Raw genomic sequence first — 27,564 nt, forward strand, 5'->3', positions numbered from 1 at the left:
GCATTCTCAGGCTAGATGCAGACTGTGTGCATCTAAAACTCCTTCTCCTATTAGCCTTTACCCTGCTGAAGAATTCTTACCTTGAGTATGGAGGCTGCAGTCCATGAACATGTCTACAACGCCACCTCAGTCCAAGTACTCCCCATCATTTTATTCAACAAAATGTTAAACTAAGCCTCAGACTGCCATATCATTTGAATATGAAGGTACCTTGTCACGTTTGGAGAAGGACAAGAATGTTCTCATATAGACTTAATTAACGGTTATCCCTCAGTCAAAACAATAAAAAACAATTTGATTATTAAATTCTTCTTAGCTGGTGAGACCTTCCTGTACCAAAATTACCTGGTGCATTAGCCTCTGGTACAATTGTGATTACCCTTCTCAAATACTTCATTGGCTGTGAAACCCTGAAGTCATCAAATCCAATTTCAATGGGCCACAATGGAAAATAATGGCCAAGGTGGAAGGTGTCAATGGTTTTCTAAGCATCTGTCAGGCAACACCCAAATCTATAAATGTGGCTTCATAACCTCAATTTACCACTTCAACATTGCTGACTTGTCACAATAAGAAAATTTGTTCTTTCATCTAATAACAGTGCACATTTTCTATCCAAAAACAGTGACCTCAACAGTTGTACCATGTTTATTTCCCAAATTAGTTATGGTTGAAGTTTCCCTGCTCTTCCAATTTAGGACTAAAATGTCTGAATTTTGTGTTCTGAATCCATGCCCATTGGACATTGCCTGAACTCTCTTCTCTGTGGGTATCTGAGAGGTGACTTTATTTCCCTTTAATCTGGGCTCCATTCACAACAATGGCATTGATAAACATTTGTATTGTTTGCATTAATATATGAATTACCTCATTCTAATTTCCCAGTCTAGTGAATGATAGGCCAATATAGAATGGAAAGTTCATTGGATATGTTTGTACCTGGCATCCTCCACATATCAATTCCCAATAAACTCCAAGTGAAGAGCAGATACTGATAGCCTGAAAGCGAAAATCAGGATAATCAGAGCTGTGGAACCTCTTGAAATTGCTTAATTTAGGGATGCTGTATGGTCAAGAGGTCCGGAAAAAGTATTAAAAAATGCAAGCCCCAAAGTTCCAGGGGCTGAATAGAGCAAAAGTGCTCAAGGTTCACCCCTTAAGGGATAAGTATTGAGTGTTATCCAGAGATTCTGCTCCATTTCTATTTTCCTTTTAAATTTCAGCAGGGGAAGTGGGGCTTTTCTTGATTTTCTACTATCCATCTTCTCCCTCCCATCTTGATACTTCAAGGGAGCAAGTCTGGATGATTTTTCAGGATCTTCTGAAAATTACCCTCTTAAAAAAGCACCAGCAATACCTTCACTAGTCTAGAATAAGGATCCATTCCCATTTCGGTCAACAAGAGGCTGAAAGGGAACTGGTCCCAGAAGGCACATCTACTCTATTGGGAGCTGGATGGATGAGGGAGAGGAGTTTCTTTCAGTCTTTGCAATACTCTACCATTCTAGTTGTCAGATTGCAGCAGGTTGCTGTAATAACATCCTTGTTGGCACAATTCATTCATTCCTGCCCTGCACATGATCCTTACTCCAGGTAAAACAGTTCACTAGGAATTTTACCATCAGGAATTTCATTCACAGTAAAACATATTCTGTGATAGAGTACTATTCATGCTCTTTTTATGCCCCAAAGTCGTTCATAGCCAATGATGTACCTTGTGAAGTGCAGTGTTGCAATGTAGAAAGTGTAGTAGCCAATTTCCAAAGGTAAAGCTCTCTTAAACAGGAAAATGAAAATCACCAGATAACCTATTTTACTGAAATTGGTTGAAGACACAATGAAGGGGCAAACTTACCTTTGAAAAGCTCTGTGTTTTTGTTTTAGACAATCAGCTAATCATCTGAAAAGCAGCACCTTCCTTGGTACACTGGACTGCCAATCTAGATTTTTGTACTCAAGGAAACATTTCAATGATACTTAACATCCAGATGAATGATTAGGTGTATATAACTATGATGTTCCATGCGGTTATTACAGTGAAATTCACTGATACGGAACTATAACTTCGACACTGCAGGGGTGAGCCAGACATCCACCTGTTGTGAAATGTTTCCAATTCCTTCAATGTCTATTCTTTGATCCTAACCTGTTACCTTTGGTTCAGTTTTAATGTTGCCAGCTTGTGAAGTTTTGGGCTTCACTGATTTTTACAGAGGTACATTACCTGACTTTGTGTTGTACAATAGGGAAAGGCAGTATCTGATTACTAAGAGCTGCAGAATTATTTATTGGTCTGAACTTTTATATTGTTGGTAGATTACTAGCTCTTCTCTGCAACCAAATCTTCCCCAGAAGCTGCTGCTAGTAATAGCAAAATCTGAGAAATACTGTTGATCAATACAAAATTTTATATATGGATGGCAAAACTGGCCATTTTCATTTCTTATAAAACTAGCAATCTGCACTTGTAAACCCCCAAGTTATAGGATATAACATACTGAAATTACCATGTAAACAAAGTTCCAGTCTTGTGCTGTGGTATACAGCAGCACATTTCTATAGAGTGTAAACTCCTATTAAGAATGCACACTGGCAGTTGGGGAGTAAACTATGACAATTACATTCACTAATGTGTCTTTCAAAAGCATGTATGCTTCTTTTAGAGTGTTAATTGGAAGCAAGAATCCTGGTAACAATAAGCACCATCCTCTCTTTACAAGAACTATACCTTACTGGAAAAAATATGAAATGATTTATTGAAATATACAACTCAACAAAATGGAAACCATGGTGTTGCACTTGTGCTAACGTGGAGAATATTGAAAAAGGATTTCAACTCATTCTGCTGAAGAATGAAATAAACAACATGTTGATGTGATGAATGGTGCAGTATGTAAATTCTGAAACTAAGTATACAGTAAATGTTGAAGAGTTTCAACAAACAAGTGGATTAACAGTTGTGGCTCAAATGTCAGAGGAGCTTGCAAGTAATAAAACTTCAGTTTTAACTGAGGGGGAATAGTATCCATTATACTAATTAGATAAGCACTTACTTTTGTCCAGATGTTTAGGCAGGATTATTGCCACAGAAGCGAATATGGACCAAGTTGAAGAATTGCACTACAGGCAGACTAACACTTTAAAACATTACTTTTTCACCCCTGCTAGCTGCAAATGGAACACTCTTCTAACTCAGTACACAAAACCACAATTGTATTCAAATAAGTCACTGTGCTCCAACAGTCATCAATTTGGTAAAGTGCTTTGAGAGATTTCAATGTGATAAGGTGCTTTATAAATTTAAATCTCATCAATACCAACTCTATACAACCAATGTTGAGGCACTCCAGTTAGCTTGGAAGGTGCAGGCATTGTTATGATAAATGCCATGTTTCACATGGAAGTACACAATCTTTTTCTTCCACTTTTCTCTCCTCTCCTGAAAAAAATCCTGGGATACCCTTCTATTAGGGGCTAATATCCCACAACTATGTTAGCTAAGTGGCCACTCTTAATATCTGGAACAGGAGGAAACACAATCAAACCCAGTTCTATACAACACCTACACCTCTACTTTCCAGAGGTTATTCACTGGAAACCACTTCAAAGGGGTGATGTTGGCTAGTTCTCTTTATGAGCCAATCAAAGATTCTCAACTGCCAAAGTGGCTCAGATCAGGTTACTTTGCAGAAACAGGAAACTGAACCAGGAAATGTCTCCCAACACAAAGGATGATGGTAGTATAGAACCCTTGAAGAAAGCAGCAAATGCTATCTCAATTAATGGGAAGGATAGATTTTGCCATCTAATGGCATTTGCACCCAAATAGGTGGATTGATATGGTTCTCACTGAATGACAGAACACAGAATAAAGTTGAGGGCCTTAAGTGCCTTCTGCTGTTCCTAAGTATGGCTCAGTTTCATGCTGGCTTTACTACGTGTTCCACCAGAGGAGAGAATGTCTGTTTGAATCTCCACACTTGAATTCATAAAAACGTCAGAGAAGAAGATTCAAAAGAATCAGAGAAGCAATAAAATATGACTACATGCACAGTAATAATTCAGACAAGAGTTCAGTTTGGAATGTCAGAATGTCACAATGATGTCAAACGGACAGTTTCACAAATAAATAACATAACATGGCTTTCTTGTCCCTTCCCCCCCACCGATTCCGAATTTTACACTGAAGATAGTTCATCCAAGTTCATGCCACCAAAAAAATTACAGCTGAATCCATTACACAATAGGGTAGACATTTTTGGAAAAGATGCAGATTGAAGACCAGAGCATCAATGAATAGGGGAGAAAGGGAGGGAAGAGGTCAGACATTCTGTAAATAAGATGCTTCTTTTTTTTTCAGACTATATACATCATTTGATATAATAACAACAAGATTCAGTCAATAGACAAAAGCTTAAAAAATTTTTTTTCTTTTTTTTTAAAATTCAAGCACAGTATAGAAATTGAAGATGCAGCATATCTTCGTGGGGGCTAATGTGGGCTTGTACCACGTGTACACTTGGACGCATGTGTCCTGCTGAACACAACTGTAGACAAGCCTATCCCTGGATCATTTCAGCCCTGGTGCTCTGCACCTTTTTTGTAATATAATTGACCCAAATAAATGGCAAAGGATTAGATGATGGGCAATCTTGATACTACATGAGTTTCAACAGCTTTTACATATTTACTTTTCTTTTAATTATGATCTAAGTAAAACATTATCAAGTGATCGTCCTCTCATTTGTTTTAAATTAAACAATCTTGATTACAAACCAGCCACTTTCTTTGTGGAAATTCAACTGCAATCAAATCAAAAACTTCCATGATAAACAATAGAATGTGCACATCCCTGAGCCCAAATTTCCTGGAGCTTCTTTCTGAGAGCCTCCAATGTGCTGCAGGTTGATTGTCATGGGCATAAATGGGAGCATGGCCGGATCTCCAGGATCAAGCTAAGGCATGCTCAGAAATTATGCAAAACACGTTTGTTAAATAATATAAGAATCATGATGAAAACAGCTCAAGCACAATGGCTGACAATCTTCCCTACCTGAAATAGTCCCTCTTCCCCAACCACTACCCCCAGCTTAATCTTTGCTTCACGGAGCTTCAATTTTGAACCCTGGGTTCAGCAATGGGGATAAAGCACCTGACTTTTAAACCACGTAGGCCACCACTAGAAATGCTGCAACTCCCAATACATCCTTAAAGCATTTCTTCAGCAGTAAAAAGTACAGGAATTAACCCGATTTAGACAGCCTCATTAATGCAAAGCAGCTTCTTTCACATCCCTGAAAACTGGTGCAAAAATACGATTTTAAAGTTAAAATAAACCTTACAGAGCTAATGATAATTACAAATTTTTGAATGAATCAATTTATTCATTGTGCAAAGACTCAAAAGGCACAAAATCTACCACAAACTGCTGCCATAAATCACTGCTTCATTGCTATGGCCCAATAATATGAACTTCATAATGAACACAATTAAAATTTGAATTTTCACTAAAGGACCTGCACACTTCCCTAGATTTGGTGCTTGGTTTATTTAACTTCTCAAGATTATCACTCAATTATTGATACTGTTATATTACCTGCAGGCTGGGTGAAGAAATGGTTATGCATGGCAGATCTGTATGCGTGAGGAAGGAGTATGAGGAGTATTATGTAATGAAAAAGAGTAAACACGGAGATGGGAATGCACTTATTTAGAGGTGTAAATCATAATGGCTCACTTGTTTGGAGTTGGCATCCATGTGTTATGCCTATGAGTGAAAATTATTCCAGACCAGCATCTGGCTTTTTTTTAAGAACAAAACTTGTTATAGAAGAAGACTCATTTGGCTAAAATCAGCTTCTTACAGATTAACAATCAACAAAAATAACATAGAAGGAACAGAAGGCTGGCTATTTTTACACAAACTTTGATTCTATGTCATCTCCCACATTGCCTTGCATGCTTATAAAATACTTCCACAGGATTTGCCTCATCAACAATTGGACAGTCACTGTGTCTCAGTACATTTGATAATAATAAACCAATACCAATATAGTCAATTGCTGAGAGGTTACAACATCGTTGTGAGGTACCGATATTCCAGGAATACCAGTAAACTAGCCAACCTGTGGAGAATGTTAACAGGATGCAAGGACAGCCAATTGAAACGAACACAGGGAAGAGCTACATTTTCAGAGGGTTCAATGGATTATTTAGATTTGATTGTTCCAAATTCTTTATTCATTCAGATTCACTTATCAATAAATAGAAGTGAGGTAAGCGTGAATAGTTTTGAAACTTGAATGTTTGCTCAAAAGTGAATGTCACTCTCAGAATGTCAAGGAATTAGAACAATCTGTATGGCAGCCAGTGGGATTATTAGCACTTCAGAACCTGAAGACCAATTACAAATCAATACTTCTTTTTTCCTTGAAATTATCATTTCTATAAATTTATACTTGGTGCAATCCAAATATTAGTTTACCATTTACTGCATATTTCCTTCCAGTCCTCTTTAATGTTAATACCATCCCTGCACTGATGATAAACATATATCGCACATGCCATGACCTACATATTGAGTTTACAGGTGCTTACTAAACTGTTTATTAATTCCAGCATTTTCAGCTTCTGCTTCACATTTCCAGCATTTACAATTTTCTTTTTATTTGATATCCCTCACCCCAAGCCATTATTTACAGTAAAATTCTTTTCAGGTTTGAACATTTATTTTAAAATTATAATTTAAACCAATAGATGTCCCAGCAGTGCAGAGTAGTAGCAAAATAGCAGCATCGGGGCTGCTGGGTACTCTGAGCACCATAATTCCATGTACCTTGCCATGCACTAACAAAGTGGATCACTGGTAGCTGATGTGTCAGGTAAGCAGGCGGTTGTGGATCCTGAAAAGAATCCATGATTAAATTGTGGCTTGAAGGTAATTTGTTTTCTTTCTAGAAAGTAGAGATTAAGGTTCTTTGGTGCTCCATAGTAGATCTCCTACTTTTTAGCTTTTGAGGCAGATGGGCACTTGATCCTGCCCCCTACTGACCCAATTTACTGTAAGATTCTTCCCTAGGCAAGCAGATTTCCAACCCTGAGATTAAGGTCAGAATGTGAAAATGGTCCGGTGTGTTCCCCTTCATCAAAAATGATTGCAATAATCACTTGGGAAAAGGTGACTCAAATATTAATTGTCTCACAAATTGGAGGATTCTAACCAGGTGACACACATATCCTTCATCATGAAATGTGCTACTTCTCTTTCCTACCATGAGTCTGAAATGTACTCAGCAATTTTAGTGGACTAACTTTCAAAATGTTTTCTTCAGTAAAATGGTTGATGGATTTTGGTATGAAAGTTATAGCCCAAAGTTCTTAAGCAGATAACAAAACAGCCAGACTCCTGTAAGAGATGAGGAGACATGCCCATGGAAAATACTCTTTAATGATCTGTATTTTTTACCATTTCAAGTAATGTTTATAAACCTGCCATTTTCACACATCGTATATCCACTCTCTCTCACCCCTCATGTCGTCAAATTGCACAATGAATAATTAAGCAGTGGTAACTCAGTGAACGATTTTAGGTTATGCGCCAGCAAGATCAGAGTCTGAGATCACTGGAAATTCTGATCTCCCTGCAGTTGTACCAAATCATTTCACCTGAGCAACCTGGACTGTGATATCTCAATAAATCCACTGAAATATGGAAATACTATCCAAAGGACATTTTAAAAACATATAAAACTATGCTGAAATGACTTTTACATCTGCTAATTTGTCACAAGAAGACTAAGCAAATGTTTGTCATTGAAAATGATAGGCATGACATCTAAAATTTGCAAAACACATACAAGTTCTCTCTCAAAAAAACTTGGGTCAGTGATAATTACCAACTAATACAGATCAATGAAATATTAAAGTTAAAAAAATACTAAAAAGTATGGTGGAAAGAGGATCAATGCGGATAAAGCCAGCAGAAAAGGAATATCAGGGCTAAACCTGTAACTCCAGTACAGCCGAGAAAATAGATGGATAAAAGTTCTGTTGGCACTGAGATTTTCTGAAAGTGTCTTTAGCCTAATACTAATCCTGTGGTAAATCCAGGTTAAACAAAACTTTATTGACTGAAGTTTTATTGGCAGCGTTTGAAAATGTTTATACTCATGCATAGTCAGTAGTGTGCCCTATCAGGGCACATTCGCAAGATATATTGCAAATTAAAAAGTTAAAGAAAAAAGAAGGCATAAATAAATAAATAGGCGGGTTAGAAGAACTACAAGGATTGGTTATTTGAACCAGATGCAATTGGTTTCACAACATCTGTGAAAACATACCTAAGCTTACATCATTGCCATCAGGCGATAATAAGGAATTAAAATATACGACAATTTTAATAGTTACACTTCGGATGATGTTAATGGCATGGCCAATCTTTCCTCAGCCCTGGCATATCACAAAGGGGAAAAGGATATTTTCAAATTAAGATGCCTCTTAAAACTTTTCTACTGGAAAAGGTTAGTTTCTTTACTTCCTCCATTAACTGACGTTCTTTAACTGAGCAAACCTCATCTTAAATATCTATCATAAGCCACCCAAAACTAGACATGATATTTTAACAGTTACCTAACAAACCATTTGTGCAGGTATTAGCACTGTTTTCTTTTATACTCTCAAACACAATTTACCTGAACCCATTAGTCTTAAGTTCTGTTCTTTCTTTAGCTACCGTGAATACTTCCTTTTTTCATACTTCTCACAAAACAGCATCTTTGGAGATAGAAAGAAGCACTGCCAAAAATTTCCTCAGGAGGGGTGGATTTTTACTTTGCATGGAATACATCACAAAACTAGTTGAATGTGGCCTCTAAATAGGGACTTGATTGCCCAAAATATCATTTTATCATTTCGAATCTCTAATGTTCGTATGTTGTTTTTTAGCCTCATGTTGGTCATATATTTAATACATAATATTGGCAGTGTGCATTAAAAATATCTGATTAATGCATTTGTCGTATGAACCTCACCCTAACAGCCAGATGTCATGTTCCCATGACAAAGGTAAAAGATGGATGTGGTCCTACAGGTAGAGTTTGGCAAATTTGGATAGAGGTCAAAAAGCAGGACTTCAAAGTAGTAATCTTACTACCAGTCCCACTTGATGGTGAGTACAGAACGAGGAAGATAGAGCAGATGAACGTGCGACTATTGAGATGGTGCAGGAGAGAGGGCTTCAGATTACTGAGGAAATTGGATTATTGTTGGGTTGCACCTGAACAAAATTCAGGAGGATTATTCTGCCAGTATGAGGCTGAACGATAAGATAAAATGAAAGACTCTTTACTAAGTGCATGTAGCATTCATATTAAGATAGATCAGTTGACAGCACAAATAGAAATAAATGGGTATGCATCTTTACAGAGGTGGTTAAAAGGCGATTCAGGGTGGGAAATGAATATACAGGAGTATTTGGCATTTTAGAAGGACAGATAAAAAGGAAAAGGGGTTGGGGTGGATCAGTTAATAAAGCATAATATCACTGCAGCTGTCGTAATTAAATCATCTCAGAAGCTCAAGATGTACAATAAATTTTGATGTTGATAAGATACAGTAAGGGGAAAAAGTTATTGGCGAGAATAATAGATAGGACCTCTAACAGTAGCTGTACTGTAGGACAGAGTATAAATTAAGAAATAATGGAGGTTTATAAGAAAGGTACTGCAATAATAATGGACAACTTTCATTATTATTTGGGTTGGAGAAATTAAATTGGCAAAAGTAGTTTTGAAGACAAGTTCATTAAGTGTACTCAAGGTGGCTTCTTAGAGCAATATGTTGAGGAACCAGGGTGCAAGCAACTTTAGATTTCTTATTCTGTAAAGAGACAGGATTACTTAATTAATAATCTCACAATAAAGGATCCCAAAAAAATGATCATAGCACAGAGAGATTTCAAATTAAATCTGAGGGTGACAACCTCAGGTCTGAAACTCCTGTCCTGAACTTAAGCAAGGGTAATTACAATGGCATGAAAATGGATTTGGCTAAAATGAACTGGGAAAATAGATTAAAGGATAGGACATTAAATCAGCAGTAGCCGACAGCTAAGGAGATAATTCAAACTCAGCAAAGGTACAATATATTCTGTTGAGAAGGAAAGACTTGATGAGAAGGATGCACCATCTCTCTGAGGAAGGTAAGGATGGCAACAACTTGAAAAAGATAAAAAATATTGTGAGGATAACTGATAGGCCAGAGGGTGGTGAACTTTCTGAAATCAGCAAGGGATAACTAGAAAGATAAGAGAAGGGGGGTGACAGAGTAGGCATGTTAGCAAGTAAGATAAAGGCAGACAGTAAGTTTTTACAGATATGTAAAATAAAAATAAAGAGTCGCTAAAATAAATGTTGGCGCTTTGGCAGATTAGATTGAGGAATTAATAATGAAATATAGAGAAAGGAAAAGGAAAAGGAAAAGGAAAAGACTTTGGATCAGTCTTCGTGGTAGAAGACACCAAAACCACCATCATAATAATGATTAGTCATTGGGTTATAGGGAGACAGGAACTTAAAATGATAGAAAAAAGTACCAGGCAAATTAATGGGACAAGTCCCCTGGACCTGAGAGCCTGCAGGCTGGGGTCTTAAAGAAAGTGGTTACAGAGATAGTGGATAGGTTGGTTGTAATCTGCCAAAGTTCCCCGGATTCTGGAGAGGACCCAGAGAATTGAAAAACTGCAAATGTAACACCACTATTTAAAAAAAGGAGGGAGATAGAAAGCAAGAAACCAGCTAGCCTAATATCCATTACTGGTGAAAATGCTGGAATCCATTGTAAGGAAGGTAATAGCAGGACATTTAGAAATTCAGGCAGGGTTGCCATGGATTTACAAAAGCGAAATCAGGTTTGTCAACTTTGCTAGAGGCCTTTGAGGATGTATCAAGCAGGGTGGAAAAGGGGACCCGGTAAATGTAGTGTATCTGGATTTCCAAAAGGTATTTGAAAAGTGTCACATAAAGGATTACTGCACAAGGTAAGAGTGCACAGGGGTGGATAATACATTGGCATAGATATGGAGTGGCTAACTAACAGAAAATGGAGAGCTAAGCACAAATAGGTAATTTTTGATTGAAAATCAGTAACTAATGGGTACCACTGGGATTAGTGATAGGGTCTCAGATATTTGTTATCTATATTGATGACTTGGATAAAGGGATCAGATACATTCAATTTACTGATGGTAAAGAGATTGATGAGTTAGTATGTTGTGAAGAGCCTATAAAGGGTAATAGATAGGTTAAGTGATTACGCAAGAAGTTGGCAGGTGGAATTTTATGTGGCAAAATGTGAAGTTATCCACTTTGGAAGGAAGAATGAAAAATCAAATTATTTTTAAAGAGAGAATACAAAATGATGCACTACAAAGGGATCTGGGGGTCCTAGTACATGAGACACAAAAAAGCATATGGATACAGCACATAAATAGGAAGGTTAATGGAATTCTAGCCTTTAATGCAAGGGGAATGCAGTATAAAAGTAGGAAGTTTTGATACAACTTTATAGGGCACTTGTGATACCACACCTGCAGTACTGTGTATAGCATGATCTCCATAATACTTAAGGATATATTTGCATTGGTGGCAATGCAGAGAAGGATTTTCTATAAAATAATTTTCACTACAACATTATTAAATCAACTTGGGTTCCTGGTGCTAACTAGTAGCAATCAGGTCTCTGCCTCAAAGATAGCTGATATATAACACTAACTGATTTAATGTGCACTGTTTACACTGTTTCACCATTTGTGGAACCATGCTAAGTAATGTTGTGAAAGAGAGTGGGATATATTTTTGCCTTTTTGCTAAGCATTGCTTGGGTAGAGCAGGAGGAGGGTGGCCAGTTAGGGAAGATGGCACATTTTTACACAATCCACATGTTTCACCTTCCTTTAACTTAACTGTGAAGAGCTCATTGGGAACCTGCTAAGAACCTGTCCAATCTTCCTTTATTCTCTCTGCACAGGCAGTAAAGGCAAAAATCTACAGTATTACCAGATTATATGCTTGCAATGGCAATAAAGCCCATAACATTTTCAGTTAAGCTTTATAAGAACATAAGAGGTAGGAGTCAGACATTTGGTTCCTCTGTCCTGCTCTGCCAATCGTCAAGATCACAGCTAATCTTCTACCTCAACACCACTTTCCTGCACTAACCCTATATCCCTTGATAATGCTTAATATTCAGAATAAATTAATAATTTCTGAACAAGAAATAAAACTATGAAAATCAAAGTGCATTATCAGATATAGTTCCTGGAACAATGTAAAACTAGGGAATAATTGATTTGGAAAACCAATAGGTTGAATCAGTTAACATTATTTAGTACTTGCATGCAGTTTTTTTGTAAGGAGACCTGGTAAGATTGAATGTGTGTATATCTCTCTTTAAGAAACAAGCTATTTACACTAATATCCTCTTTATGACGTTCAAACATGATAATATTACAAAAGTCTTAAAGTATTTTCAAACTCTGAGAAAAATAAAATGATCACCTGTCTGAATAATTGAGTACCAATGTTACCTTAACATCCAGTGGCACTGTGGAATAGAATAAACTAGTGTGGGCCTCTTTAAATTTCCTTTCGGGGGATATGGGGGAGATGGGGGAGCTGGGAGGAGGAAAAGAGAAAATAAGAAAATAGGAAGGGAAACAATCCATTAAAATGGGGCATAAACATATTTCTAAAGGCTGAGAAATGTTTACTAGCTTTCCTTTTACATTGTCAGCATCAACCAACCATTTCATTAAACTCAATATAGGTACCCCAAACCGCTCTTTAGACTCAACAGTGTGCCCAAATACAACATGCTCTTTTGACAAGTATTCAAGATCAATTCAAAAAGGAAACCAATGACATAATTCCACTTGGCAAATGAACTCATTACTATGACCTCAATCTGTTCGGCTATACGTTTTCAAACAGTTTGGTTTCCCTCTTCTCTGAGCCTCCCTTCTATTAAAGCAGTAGGCCATGGCAATAGTTGTGGTACATTTTGAGCCAAATCCTGTCCTTGTTATTATTATTTTTCAGTACGCACTAAATGTAGTAGTCCAAAACGAAAATATAACCAGAAAATACTATACACATCACCTTTGTAATTTTTACAGTCAAGATATGAGGTTTAAACATTTTAGTGGTACTGTAACTAAAACAAAATACAACAAAAAAGCGTTGATGTTGCTCCCTAAATTCGGATTAATAGCTGACCCTTGTTGCAACTGATCAATTATTAAGATGTAATAATACATTGTCACTGTTCATAGAAGACGTTGATAAAGCAACTCATGCTACGTAATCACCATTTTAAGATTTTCTCATTGTTATCACGATTCTTGGTATATTATTTTTTAAACACTATGTACACTCGCACAGTAATATCTATGATAAATATTTTACTCTCTCTTAAATCATTGTTTTAAATCTTCCTTAATTTGTAAAGTCCATTGGCACTTTGCACTTCATGGTGGGAACGGGGCAAAGACTTTACAAAACAAATTATGTGCTATGTGGATCAGAAGTATTGTAGAATGTAGGGATTCCTAAATATTTTTATTGCACTGAAGTAAAGGATTTGGGATAGAGTGTGGGTTAATGTCCCATCAACACAATGATTTCAAAATCCTTCAAACTATGGTAAGTAATTGATGATGGAATGGAGTCCAGTAATTCTGGATCAATATCTGTGTTGAGGGAAGCCAGGAACAAACTAGATCTGTAGATCAGCATCCAATTAAGTACAGTAACTGAAAATTGCCCAACAGTAGCAGAATAGTCTATGGCTGGAACCAGGCATCACAGAAGCACAATGGGTCATGAATCAGTAACTACAGTTATATATCCTGTAACCATAGACACTTAGCAAAACACACTGAGCCATATATTGTCATTCGTTATCCATGGAAACTTGACAATGAAGTGTGACAGTGTTGTCATCTAGCAACCAGTGAAATCCTATCAATAAAACAGGCCACAAAGCAACATCCAAGTAGCCAATGAAAACTTAACAACTGCTGAGAGATAGCGGTATTAACACATTGGAAACTTGGTAATCCAGTGTGGTCGCAATCATTCTCTTGTCTTTCATATAAACATTGCAATCAGCAGGGATATGAGACAGGGTGGAGGGAATTAAGCACCAACGCACCATTGTTTTTCACAGTCTGTGTAACAAGAATCAAATGTAACTGCTCTGGAAACCAAGAAATGAATTGGCACCTGGTTACCATGGAGATAAAACAATCCATCTTCCACCTGATGTCTACAATCACCCAATTTTGGGTATGTATGAAAAGAAGTAGCTGGTAGAGATATGTGGCAAGACACTAAGTCTGAAACACTGAGAGAAACCCAGGGCAGATGATGATGATTGGCACATGGTGCAGTGGTGACGGAACATGTCACCAAATGACATTTTGATAGCAGAAAAACCACGTCGACGGACGGACCATCGATATGTGTCAATGTCCTTTGTGATATGTTGGAGTCCAGGAGCAAATTAAAGTTGAGTGAATCAGTGACTGAAGCACAGGTCCAGTCAGCCACTTGCTTTGTACGTGAAAGTTCCTTCGACCCTCCGATATGAAGCAAAGAACACCACCAGGGCGCAATGACACATGACAAAATAAATTCTCCAAAATTATTTGGCAACATCCTCCAGTCCATTCCTGTGGAGTTGGCTCATTAACCACAGTAATCACTGTGGTTGCAGTTAACAGGTGCTACACTCGTTCATCAATACTTCCAATAGAAAATAAACAGCCAAACTGCTCTGAAAGTCTTACATTCATATATACATATATGTATGCATATATATAGATATAGATATACAAATATCTATACATATATATATACCCTGTTTTGTGGGATCATATAATTAACTAATAACAACACGCTGGACCACGTACGAGGTGATATAGAAGTAGTTTCACAAAACCGTCCTCAGGTCTCTTGTTTCTGCTCCCCCACTCACACACAAGTGCTCTCTTCTAAAGCCCGTTGCTGTTCCTATGGCTGAGAGGGGGTTTGGTCAGCTCTACCACTGCTGAACGTGACTTGTTCAGCACCTTAGGGGCTCTCCGCAGTACCCTCTGAGCCTCATTGAAGGCTTCCGTTAATTCTTTCTTCCACTGGATAAACTCTGGATCACTCTGGAAAAAGAACAAAAAGGAAATGTAAGCATTTAGTTAAATTTCCCAATTTTCTTCAGCGTTTATTCCTAAAGCCTGGTCTGGTGGTGTTGGTTTTACAATCACTGGCAGGTTTCTTCTACCTTCCTTGAGTTGTTCATTCTTTATTTGGGGCAAGATATTTAATTGTGAGAGGCATTTCAGCCCAACTTTATCCTGTCCTCACCAAAAGTTCACAGATGAACATCTATTATGTTATATATTAATCGTTTTAATTATTCATTCAACAAACATTCTTTAATGCAATCACAAATACCTTGTGTTTATTTGCCTAATTTCAACCATGCTATTATTTTTCTGGTCCTGCACTGACAGCACATCCCACAAATAGATTTGATCAATAGTCCATATGAGCATTTGGAAAGCCACATGCAACATTCTTAAAGCAAACAATATGAACATATGAATTCTGCATAACTGAATTCTACTGCCAGTATTAAGTTTCATCAATGGAAAAAAACAAAATTACTAGAATCCAGAAGTAATAAAGTGCACTGAAACGTCTGCCCACATCTCAATGCCTCCCTTCTATCTCCCTCCACCAGTGGAACTACAATTCTGGAGGTAAAAAGACAGGGATCAAATTTAATTCCTTTAATTCCATTTGGAACCAAGTATGCTCTGTGAACAAAGCTTTGGCAAATTTGACTGACATATTATTTATAGTTAAGGAATATTTGCAAAGATCTTAATGATTGGGATTGTCACAATTCAACTTTTTTTTGAACAAAAATGGTACAAAGAAATTATTTGGAAAATAAAAAACAAATTGAAATAGTTCGAATGTATTGAATGCCTTGTTCCTCCTCCCTATGGCCTGTGCACCAATGGTTGCCTGTCCAATATAATGAAACATATCACTCATCTCTAAATCTCCCTATCCCAGAGAAACACTTACCTCACACTGCAACACAAATTGCTTTCCTCCCTTAATCCGTAGCAGGATACATTTCTTATCTTTAATCTGAGTCTCTTCCACTGACACTATCTGCTCCATTGTCAACAAGCTTTGCTAGATTAATAAAACAGAAAAGAATTAAATTCAGATATGAATGTCAAGTGTTTACTTAATTTTTAAATTGGATTTTGCAGTGGGTTGCTAAATGAAAGCATCCTACCACTACTTAATATCTAAGGTAAAGACTAGGTGTGGGAGAAATCTCCTTAGAGTCTACTTAACCAATGATACTTGAGGAAACACATTAACAAGCACATAAAGTACGAAGGATTTTAGATGAAGAGCTAACATCTGTGTTCTGTTTTATGCAAAGCTCAAACATTGTGGTAACAACTATGCTGAAGTTTAGCCTGATACTATAACTCTGGCTGCTTTGCTTGTGGTGAAGAAAATGACAATCCATTGCCAATAGTAGCTTTGTCTACACAATTCACATGTAGTAGGCCATCATGTGTAAAATCAGCAAATGAATAATCTGACAAACTGAAAGGGTGCAGGGGAAAAAGGTCATCAAGTTAAATTGGGCAAAGGTTTTAAGAACATCAACAGTTTCTTGCTCTTCCTCAAGGCCCGTGTCTACTGGGAGATCACATGAGAAAAAGAACAGATTAGTCTGAAAACCCAAAAATATCATCAAGGTTTTCTAACTCATAACATGTTTATCACATATATTATTTCAAATTAGTTTACTACTTCCAAATCTTCAAAGGAATCTCAGAACTTGTATCTTATAGTAAAAGGCACAAACCCAAAGCATTTATGCAGAGATTTCCAGTCTCTGCTGGAAAATCAAGTCACTGTGTTGAGCAATTCATTACCCAAATTGTTCATTCATTGTTAATCTGACACATTTGACCTAGAAGATGGGCACAACTTTTAGGTTGCAACTTGCAAGCATAATTTGCGTGAATTTGTCATTAAGGGTGAAAGAGTGAAGAGAGCTTCAAAGGTACACAAGTCAAATTTCAAAAGGAACTTTAAATAAACCAATCAATAGTGGTGTGAAAATCTTAGCGGATAAAGCTAAACATAGTGGGAATTGTTTAAATGCAGTGGCTCCATTAGAACATCAATACAACTTATAAAGGGTGGAAAGCATCCAATAGAATGCATAACTTTCTATACATCCAATAGTATAACTTGTAAAGGGTGCAAAGTTAAGCAATCAAAGTCAACAAGAGATGAAAGATACAAGGAAATGTGGACATCTGGTGTACCAATTAGACTACAAAAAGTGAAAAAAAATGATATATGAGAAAGAACTTAGAAAGTTATCTGTAAAAGTTATTAGTAAAAAATTCTGCAAATATCCTGAGAAAGCATGTCAAATAAGAATGCGGGAATTTGAAGAATGACAAAGGGGAAGAGTACATAGAAAAATAAAGAAATGTAAGCCTTGTTAAATGTATTCCATTTTCACTGTGGAGCAAAAGAATGAAATGCAGACAATGCCAAGAAAATGAAAGCTAGTTGAGGATAGAATTTAGACAGTTCATTATTAGTTGAAGTTAAGATAGTAGCAAAAAATAAGATAGACAAACTTTAGGACCCAGCTTTGACATGAAAATATTGAAATAAACATATGAAAGTATTGCTGATCCAACAGCCATAACTTTCCAAAATTCTTCAGCTTCAGGAATTGTGCCTCTAGTTTGGAATCACTCCACTACTTAAAGGGAGAAACCAGGTGACATCAAATTCATCTGTTGTGGGAATTAAGTTGGCAATTCCACAGTCAATGAAGTTCCATGTGAAGAATAATGAGGCCATCCACAATGGATTTGAGAAAATGAAAGCGGAATGAACTCTGAGAACCATGGAGGAGAAAGGGGTTTGGATATTTGTGTACCTAAATCACAAAAGTACAATCAAAAAGGTGAATGGCATTATCTCAAAGGGGTTGGAATAGAGAAATGTGGATGTGGCATTTCAGTTGTACCAAGGCTTGGTGGGACTCTGGAGTTCTTTCAGTTTCAGAATTGGAAATAAAACCACAGGATAATAAAATTTGAGAGAGTATAGTGCAGTTTGAGTGAAATTATATCTACACTTGAAGGAAAGATCAGATAGACTTGATTTGTATTCTATGAGTTTGGAAAGTTAAGGACTGATCTAATTCATGTCATTAAAATATACTAAGAACTCAATAGGAGTCCTAAACAAGAAATATTATCTTAAGATTAGAACCATGTCATTTAGTAGTGAATGAGAACATGGATTTTTAATACACTTCCTCCTCATAAGGCTATGAAAGTTGGGTCAAAAGAAGTTTTCAAGACTAAAGTTGATGTTTTAAGCATTTCAAAAGATATGGTGCAAAGTTAGATAGGGTTTAACTTTAGATCAATCATGATCTAATACAATGGGAAAACAGTCTTAAGCGCACATATGGCCTATTCCTGTTGTTTTATACCTCACGGTGGCAGCCACGTTAGAACTATGGAATCTTATGGCACGAAAAGAAGGCATTCAGCCCATTCTTCTTGAACAGTCCTCAGAGCCAAGAATGATTTGCTTCAATTACAATGAAGAGTGAAAGATGACTATGCATGAACTAACATGCGTACCTACAGCAGAGTCTTGACAGAGCAGGTCTTGGTCCAACGGCAAGGAGGTACAAAGTGACTGGTGATTTACACACACTCACATGCAGAGAGTCAAACATGGTGTTGTGTTGGAGAAGCCAAAATACAGCATCTCCAGGAATGCTTTAGGTCATTCCTCTGAACTTTTACACACCTGCTTGCTGTCTGATTTTCCCAGTGTTAATTCTTTAGAGAAATTCATCAAACTGAAGCTTTTCCAAAATACTTGATGGTTCAGAGTGGCAGAGAAAGCCAAGCCAATGCTCCCAGTGTGTAGATTATGCTTCAATTCTACCATTTATACTTAGTGGCTCAAACTCATTTCTGTCAACAGTAAATGTGTTTATAGGGAGGTACGTATGATGGCTGGGCTGAAATGGTTGTGCACATTCAGTGCTTTGGCCATGATTGTATGCATACGATGTGTATGCATATGCACACCTGACCCATGCTTCACACACCTAAGCTAAAGTAATGCATTTCATTCCTACCAGGGCATTGCTGGGGGAATACATTAGTCTTGGAAGGGATGCAGTGTCGATTCACCATAATGATGCTAGGCTGAAAAAGGTTACATTGTGAGGGCTAGTTGCATAGACTAGGACTATATTTTTTGAGTATAGAATGGATTTAAGATGAAAATGGGATTTAGTAGGGTGACTTGACAAAACTATTTCCTGCAGTGGAGTGTTTAGACCCAGGACAATCAGAGGTGCTGTTTGGAGGCACTTCTTCATACAAAGGATATTTAAAACTCTTCCTCCAAAGGGCTGGGGGTCATGAGCAAAAAATCAAAATTGATCTTATTTTCAGGATAGGAGGGGCCAAGGTGAGCACATGGAGATGAGAACAGCTCAGCCATGAGCTAGTTAAATAGCAGAACAGGCTTGAGGGGCTGAATGGAATCTCCCTTTTATTCCCATGACCACCTACTGCTGTTCTCGGTTTCAGAAGTTTGGGTGTCCAATGGAGGTGGGCCAGCACCAGCAAGACAGCTTCTTGCACGTTATCTGGCAAGGTATAACAATATCATTGGCCTCATCAGAAAATACCTTGTCTTATGATGTCATTACCCAAGTAGATATTTTATTCATCATCATGAAAAGGTTAAGGGATACAGTGGCATAGTAGTTAACTTACTGGACTAATGGCTACACCACTGATCCAGAGACACAAATTCATATCTCACATGGCAGCTGGAATTTCAATATCATTAAATAAATGAAACATCTGCACTTTAAAACATAATAATCTCAGTCACAGAAACCCTCACTGGCGTAAAAAGCCATTCACTGATGCTCTTCAGGGAAGGAAATCTGCTATCCTTACCCAGGATGGTTTCAATGTGACACCAGCTCACGAATGTAAATGACTGATAATGCAACAGATGATTTTTTTTGTTTCCTTACAGAAATACAGAAAAAGAGGCATAACGTGCTTCTAATTGCTACTCGAACTGCTACATTAATTCATTTGGTCTCACCCTATCAGAGATATTCCCTTTATTCTACCCAATCCCTCCCCTTCCCCACTTCTCCTGCTGCTGTAAACTAACTTGATTTCACTCTTTCCCAGTTCTGAGGGCCTCGAACCTAAAATATTAATTGTTTCTTTCCACAGATGCTGCCTGACCTGTTGAGCATTTCCAGCATTTTATGTTTTTATTATTAATGTAGATCATTCTTTATTGCCTCCTTAGTTCAGGAGAAGTTAAGGATTGTCAACAAATGCCAGCATTGCAAGTGGTGTCCACATCCCATGAAAAGTTAAAAAAACTAAAAGAAGAATCAGACAATGGCACTTTCAGCTCTAATGCCTTTGCTGGCTCTCAGAAAGTGCTACTTAGTTCTCTACTCTTTGCTCTTTCTCTTTATAGCGGAGGCGTTGGCGATTACTCTTTGCTCTTTCTCTTTATAGCGGAGGCGTTGGCGATTATTTTTCAGGAATCGATAGATTCTGGCATGGTTCCGGAGGACTGGAGGGTAGCGAATGTAGTTCCGTTATATAAGAAAGGTGGGAGGCAGCACAAAGGCAATTACAGACCTATTAGTCTGACGTCAGTGGTGGGAAAATTATTGGAGTCTATCCTCAAGGAGGAGGTTACCGAATACCTAGAGGCGCAAGGCAAGATAGGACCTAGTCAACATGGTTTTGTGAAGGGGAGGTCCTGTCTGACCAACCTATTGGAGTTTTTTGAAGAAATCACAGGTAGGGTGGATAAGGGAGAGGCGGTAGATGTTGTGTATTTAGACTTTCAAAAGGCCTTTGATAAGGTGCCTCACAAGAGACTGATTAATAAGATGAGAGGTCATGGAATTATGGGCAGGGTAGCAAAATGGGTGGAGAATTGGCTGGTTGGCAGGAAGCAAAGGGTGGAAATAAAAGGATCTCGTTCTGGTTGGTTACCGGTTACTAGTGGTGTGCCGCAAGGGTCGGTGTTGGGGCCTCTCCTTTTTACCTTGTACATCAATGATTTGGATGATGGAATAAATGGTTGTGTGGCTAAGTTTGCGGATGACACCAAGATAAGTGGAGGAGTAGGGAGCATAGAGGAAATAGAAAGAATGCAGAGGGACCTAGACAGTTTAGGAGAATGGGCAAGAAAATGGCAGATGAGATTCAATGTTGAGAAATGTGCAGTTGTACACTTTGGAAGTAGAAATAAGCGGGTAGATTATTATCTAGAAGGAGAGAAGATTGATAGTGCGGTAGTACAAAGGGACTTGGGGGTACTTATACAAGATACCTTAAAAGTTAACCACCAGGTTGGATCGGTGGTTAAGAAAGCGAATGCTATGTTGGCATTCATCTCGAGAGGTATAGTGTATAAAAGTAAGGAAGTGTTGATGAGGCTCTACGGGGCGCTAGTGAGGCCTCATTTGGAATACTGTGCGCAGTTTTGGGCCCCGCATCTTAGGAAGGATGTGCTGACGTTGGAGAGGGTTCAGAGGAGATTTACGAGAATGATTCCAGGAATGAAAGGGCTTAAGTACGATGAGCGTTTGTCGGCTCTTGGACTGTACTCGCTGGAGTACAGAAGGATGAGAGGGGACCTCGTAGCGACATTTAAAATGTTGACAGGTAAGGATAGAGTAGATGTGGCTAGGCTGTTTCCCTTGGTGGGCGTGTCCAGGACCAGAGGGCACAATCTTAGAATTAGAGGGTACAGTTTCAAGACAGAGATGAGGAGAAGTTTCTTTACCCAGAGGGTGGTGAAATTGTGGAACTCCTTGCCACGCACAGCAGTGGAGGCCAGATCAGTGGGGGTGTTCAAGGAGGAGATAGACAGATATCTAAATAGTCAGGGTATCAAGGGATATGGGGATAAGGCTGGCAAATGGGATTAGAATAGTTTTTTTTTCTCTCTCTTTTTTTCCCACCCCATTTCTTTTTCCCTTTTCCTTGGAGCAGACTCGATGGGCCGAATGGCCTGCTTCTGCTCCCTTATCTTGTGATCTTGTGATCTTTTCAAGAGTACATCAAATTCCCTCTTGAAGGTTAATTTGCTTTTAGTACTCTTTCAGGGAGTGCTTTCTGGAACATAACACACTGCATTAAACAAATGTGCTCAAATCCCATCTGGTCTTTTGCCAATTATTTTAAATCTGTGTTCCCAATCAAAATTCTTCATAACTTTATAAAACTTCTAGTCAGTCTCTCCTTAACCTTCACATTGCTTCCTGATCTCCTGGCATTATTCCTCTGCATTCTTTCTAATGGCTCAACATACTTTTTAAATTATAATGTTCATAATTAGAGATAATACCCCTGCTGAGATTATTGTAACAGCTTATAGAGATCTTCCTGATTTTCTGCTCTTATGCTACTGTTTATCCCTTATGTGTTTCTAAAAACATCAACATCTTGCCTCTAAAAATTAATAAAACTTTAAAAAAAATTGTAGGTCACCCCACTTAATAAGGAATTCAAATGAATTAAAAAAAATTGAGACAGAATGGAATCAGCTTCTAGGAAAAACCATTAAATACTCTACAAGTATTTAAGAGAGAATAAGGACTATTTTAATGTAAAAACCTCACAACTCATTTGGTCTCATCCTTTCAGAATGCTAATCAAAACCTATTGCCATTCTACTTCACTATCTATGTTTTTAAACAATTTCAGTATCCTGAGAAAATACACAATTCATGGAAACCAATTTTGAAGATTATTTTTTGAATTAATATTTAATTAATAATTAATATAAAGCACATCTTGACAAGACAAAGATAGATAGAGAGAGAGGGAGCGCCTAAGAAGTCAATTCTACACAAGTCAGCTTTTCAACAGATCACATACAATCTACCATTCTAATTTAGTCTTGCATTTTCAGGAGAAGTCTCAATCATCAAAGTACCTATTATTGAACAGGATATAATCCCATTATTGCTTTTATTGATAAGGTAACATTTTGAGTGCATTACAAAAGACTATGAGTGAGCAGGATTTAAAATAGCAACCCTGCTCTGCACTGAAATTATGATCTCATTTTGAGCTCAGGGTGTGGTAAAATTGGCTTCAGTGTTCAATGTCCCTGATTTAGGAAGGAACACATAACCCAACTCTCTGATCTTGCTATTGTTCTGTGATCGCTGCTAGTGGTGCACTGATAGACACAGAAATTTCTGTATTTCATGGGCAATGGTAAATAGTTATGGTCAAAATAAAAATACTGTTTGCAATGTTCCAAAATATTTGAGACAGGTTATCATCAAGAACTGACCTTGAAAATTAGTCAAGGTATTAGAAGCATTAAGTTAATGCCAGCCAAATGTATATCATCATGACTACTCCAGCAAGCAGTCAATATCATCAGGAGAGGATGGAACAGGGAAAAACCAGCAGAGAAGGATGAAGAATAAAAATAGATTTTTAACACAAACGAAAATGGATGATGCAATTTAACTTTATTCCCCAAGGGCCAAATTATCATATCACAGTTCCAAGTGTTACTCATGTCCCATTTGGTTGGACCGATTCAGTTTGTAAACAATGTCCCATGTTGGTACTGATGCATCACTAACTGCAAATATTTTATTCTTCTGATGTAATAGTGCTTTTGAGGTTCAGGTAATTTCTAAACAGGATCAAAAAACAATACTTCACAAAAACAACCATTACAACAGATATGCCATAATCAAATGTATTAGAATACAAGCACACTGGATCACAAGGGAAGATCCTTACAAGTCAAGGGTGGGCTATCAAGGAAGATGCACAATGGAAGGATGATAATGAAGATGGACTGTGCCAGTATGACCCTGCTTCCTGTGACTTGATATCAAGCCATTTAAAAGCCTCAAATTGTTTGAGGTTCTTTAGTTTTTGGCTAATTTTCCAGCAAGGCTGAATGTGTTAAACAGGGGTGTCTGCCACAGGAGAAAAGGAAATCAATCACTGCCCAAGTTGCTCTCCCTGCCTCAGTGAAGGAGGGCTAGGAAGATGTTGAAGAAACCAAAACTAAAATGTTTAACATTTAAAAGCATTTCTGAAATTGAATAATTAAGTTTGCAACAGCTAAGCTACTAGCTGAAGGGCAGGAAAAGAATGAGAGACAGAGAGACAATGTAAAATGAAAAAGACTAGTTATATGTTAATAAAGCTCTTCGTGACAACCCCGCAATACACTCATAAAGCTTCAACTATAGCATGGGAGAGCAGATAGATGCTATAGTTTGACAGCATTGTTCTTACCAGCCTACGCCTTTTATAAATAATCCAGGCATCCTAAATGGAAAATAACATGACAAATCCTTTGTTTGATTAGATCTCACTTTATAGAGTATTGCTGCATTGATCTACTCACTGTAATGAAACTCTGTTAAAAATTAAAATGTTTATTTAATATTTCAAATGGCATCACACGAGTCTGAAAGTGCACATCAAAACAGTCAAGTTTCCAATAGTGATTTATTGCCATGACAATAAAATACCATGATGTGAATGTGCATCATCTAACATGTGAGGTCTGACATTGATGTTTGCTACATAAAAAGATTAAGATATGCCACCATAGGGATGATATTATGTTTTCTATTAAGACAATGGAACCATTATTTAAACTCTATTAATACAAAAAATGTAAATTAACAAAAACACGCATATATAGATTGCTACATTCAAATAATGAGGTTAAACACGGTATCTTGCCTGGAAATGGTCAAACAATAGAATGCCTATAAAGATCATTACTCTGCTCCTAACCAATGTTGTGCCTGACTTGTACATTTAAAAATACATCAAAAATAAGAAGAAAGCTGAAGGAAAGAAGTAACATTGCTCAACACTATGATAGTAAAACATTTCCTGGAAAAATGCAGAAACAGAAACAAAATAAAAGATTATTTGTTGTGGATAAACAACAGCTTTTAAATGCTGCGACTTTTTTAAAAACAAGAGTGATGGATATTTTTAATATTCATTGCAAATCAATGGATTATCTTCCAACAGACATCCAACATCTGCCTTTTATTATAAAGACAAATCCATGTGTATGAGACAGTGTTAAAGAAATTTGTAATTACTCCATTTAATGCACTTGCACGCTGGACAACTATTATTGACATGATGCATCTGTCACAACTGGGTTAAATATCATGCTCCACAAACACAGCTTTTTGACTGCTAATCATTTATTTTAGTTTTCCTTTTTCTTTATATTTTTTCAGGAAATGTTTTCATGATGAGGCATGTTACATCTGTGAAACACAATTTTTTTTTACTTATTCTGCATTGTTGAGCCTTATAGGTCAGGTACATTACAATCAGATACAGAGTGAAAATCCTGCTGAACGCATGAATTGCAAACCTAAACTCACTCTACAGCCTGACTGAGCAATCCCAGGTCTGGTACAGAATGATCTAGAATGCCGAATAAGGATGCTTTCCTGCTTCCCATTGTCAGGATAGTGTACTGGGAGACATTTCCGTCACTGCACAATTGTTCTTATGAGCTCTCAATAAAAACAGAGTGTCACCAGGCAATGCAAAGGTACTCTTGTAATGTAAGGAGGGCAGCAAGATCATGTACATATTTAAAAATAAGTGTCAAGCAAGAGACAAGCAACTGCAAACCCGTAATCTTACTTGAATCCTCTTTTAAAATCTATTACCAGGTTAAAGCTGAAGATCATCCGTATAAAAATATCATCCACAGTTAACATGGATTCTGCCTGACTAAGCATTTAGATCTCTTTGAGAAAATGACATCACAGGCCTGAACAACTTAATATTAATAAGGTAGACAAAATAGGCATGATATGTATTGCCACTGAAATAGTTAAATACAATGTTGAAAAATATCTAACGGTCTTACTTATTAACATATTACAATACAGGAGGAGGCCGTTTCGTCCATTGGGTCCATGCTCGCTCTCAGAACAGCAATCCCATCCGTCCCATTCCCCTCTCCTTCTTCCCCTACAGTCTTGCAGCTTAATCTCTCTCACAGACGCATCAATTCTACTTTGATTCTTTTGCTATTTACCTACAATAATGGGTAATTTGGTTGCCAATTAACCTACCAACACCTTTGAGAAGTGGGAAGAAACTGAAGTACTAATGAAAACCCAAGTGGTCATGGGGTGAACATGCAATCTTCACAGAGACAGCATCAGAGATCAGGACTGAACCCAGGTCCCTGGGACTGACTCTGGAGTAGATTCAATGTTTAACTGGTCCAACTAATGCAAATAAAAATGAACAAATTAAATAGAATGTTGAGCTACATCATCAGTTTAACTCAGCGCTTGAGTTAGAAGATTACAGGCCGGAATTTCAGAAGTTATGCATTATTATACATAACTGAGGCTGAGTTACTGACACAACATTTTATCATTGTTGTTGATGTCTTTTGCTTGAAAAATTAAACATCAGATCAAATGAACCTAAAAGATATATTAACTGAAGAAAAACAACGGAGCTCTTGTACTTGAGTCAATATTTATGCCTGACCACTGTCAAAACATATTAACCGCTGCTTGTGATGCCGTGTTATGTTTGCTCAGTAACAGCAATTACACGTTAAGAACAATTCTTGTGTTGCTGAGAAATCATGAGGCTGTGAAACGAGCTGAATAAATTCATCCACTCTTTTATGCAGCCAAAACTATAGAATATAAACAGCATGATCAGACTGTAAACGGCTCTGGTCAGACTTCATGTACACTTTCAGTTCTGATCACTGATACTTTCTAGAACCTCAGGCCACGCAGAAAGGAACAAACATGATTCCCTACTTTAGAGGTTTGAGTAATGAAGGGTGGCTAGACACACTTCAGCTTATCAGTCTTGAAGCTAAGTATCAGTGAAAAGATTTTGTAGAGATATACAAGATCATAAATAATATTAAAATATTTGGAACACTAAATTAAAGTGCAAGAATTGTACTAGAGGCCAGAGATTCAAATCAGTAAAAAACAAATTTAGGACTGGATTCCTGAACAGAACAATGAAAAAAAATTCTTTGGATTTTTAGGAACTAACTCAAGCTAAAATGGAGATAAACTTGGGTCGCTGAACAAACCATATGGGGTGGAATGATATTCTGCAACCACAATTATCTTGGTAATCATGTTAAACATATATAATGTCACACCTATTATCTTGGCTGATTTTAATGATGCATACTGTCTCAGTGTGACTGACAGTGTGCTTCAATTTTTAAAAAGAGCCAAGGGAACAGTCTTTTGTGACAGAAGTGAAAGCTGTCCAAGTGGATTCTTTCAGCATCCCACGAATGAAAGGAGATGTTAATCTTAATTTTGATAACT

The 27,564-nt window shown here is 37.4% G+C and overlaps 1 protein-coding gene across 2 annotated transcripts in view; it reads right to left on the reverse strand.

The window, feature by feature from the left end:
- Positions 1-4,077: 4,077 nt before the first annotated feature.
- grk3 (G protein-coupled receptor kinase 3) overlaps positions 4,078-27,564 on the reverse strand; it is a 226,843-nt gene continuing 203,356 nt past the window's right edge. For both annotated transcript variants that reach the window (XM_052032176.1, XM_052032177.1), the window contains 2 exons: positions 16,149-16,262; positions 4,078-15,211 (listed from right to left, as the gene is read on the reverse strand). In XM_052032176.1, the coding sequence (XP_051888136.1) occupies positions 15,050-15,211; positions 16,149-16,262 (276 nt within the window). In that variant the 3' untranslated portion in view covers positions 4,078-15,049. The remainder of the gene's footprint in view (positions 15,212-16,148; positions 16,263-27,564) is intronic.

Source organism: Pristis pectinata, chromosome 17, assembly GCF_009764475.1.
Source record: "Pristis pectinata isolate sPriPec2 chromosome 17, sPriPec2.1.pri, whole genome shotgun sequence".
Taxonomy (NCBI): Eukaryota; Metazoa; Chordata; class Chondrichthyes; order Rhinopristiformes; family Pristidae; genus Pristis; species Pristis pectinata.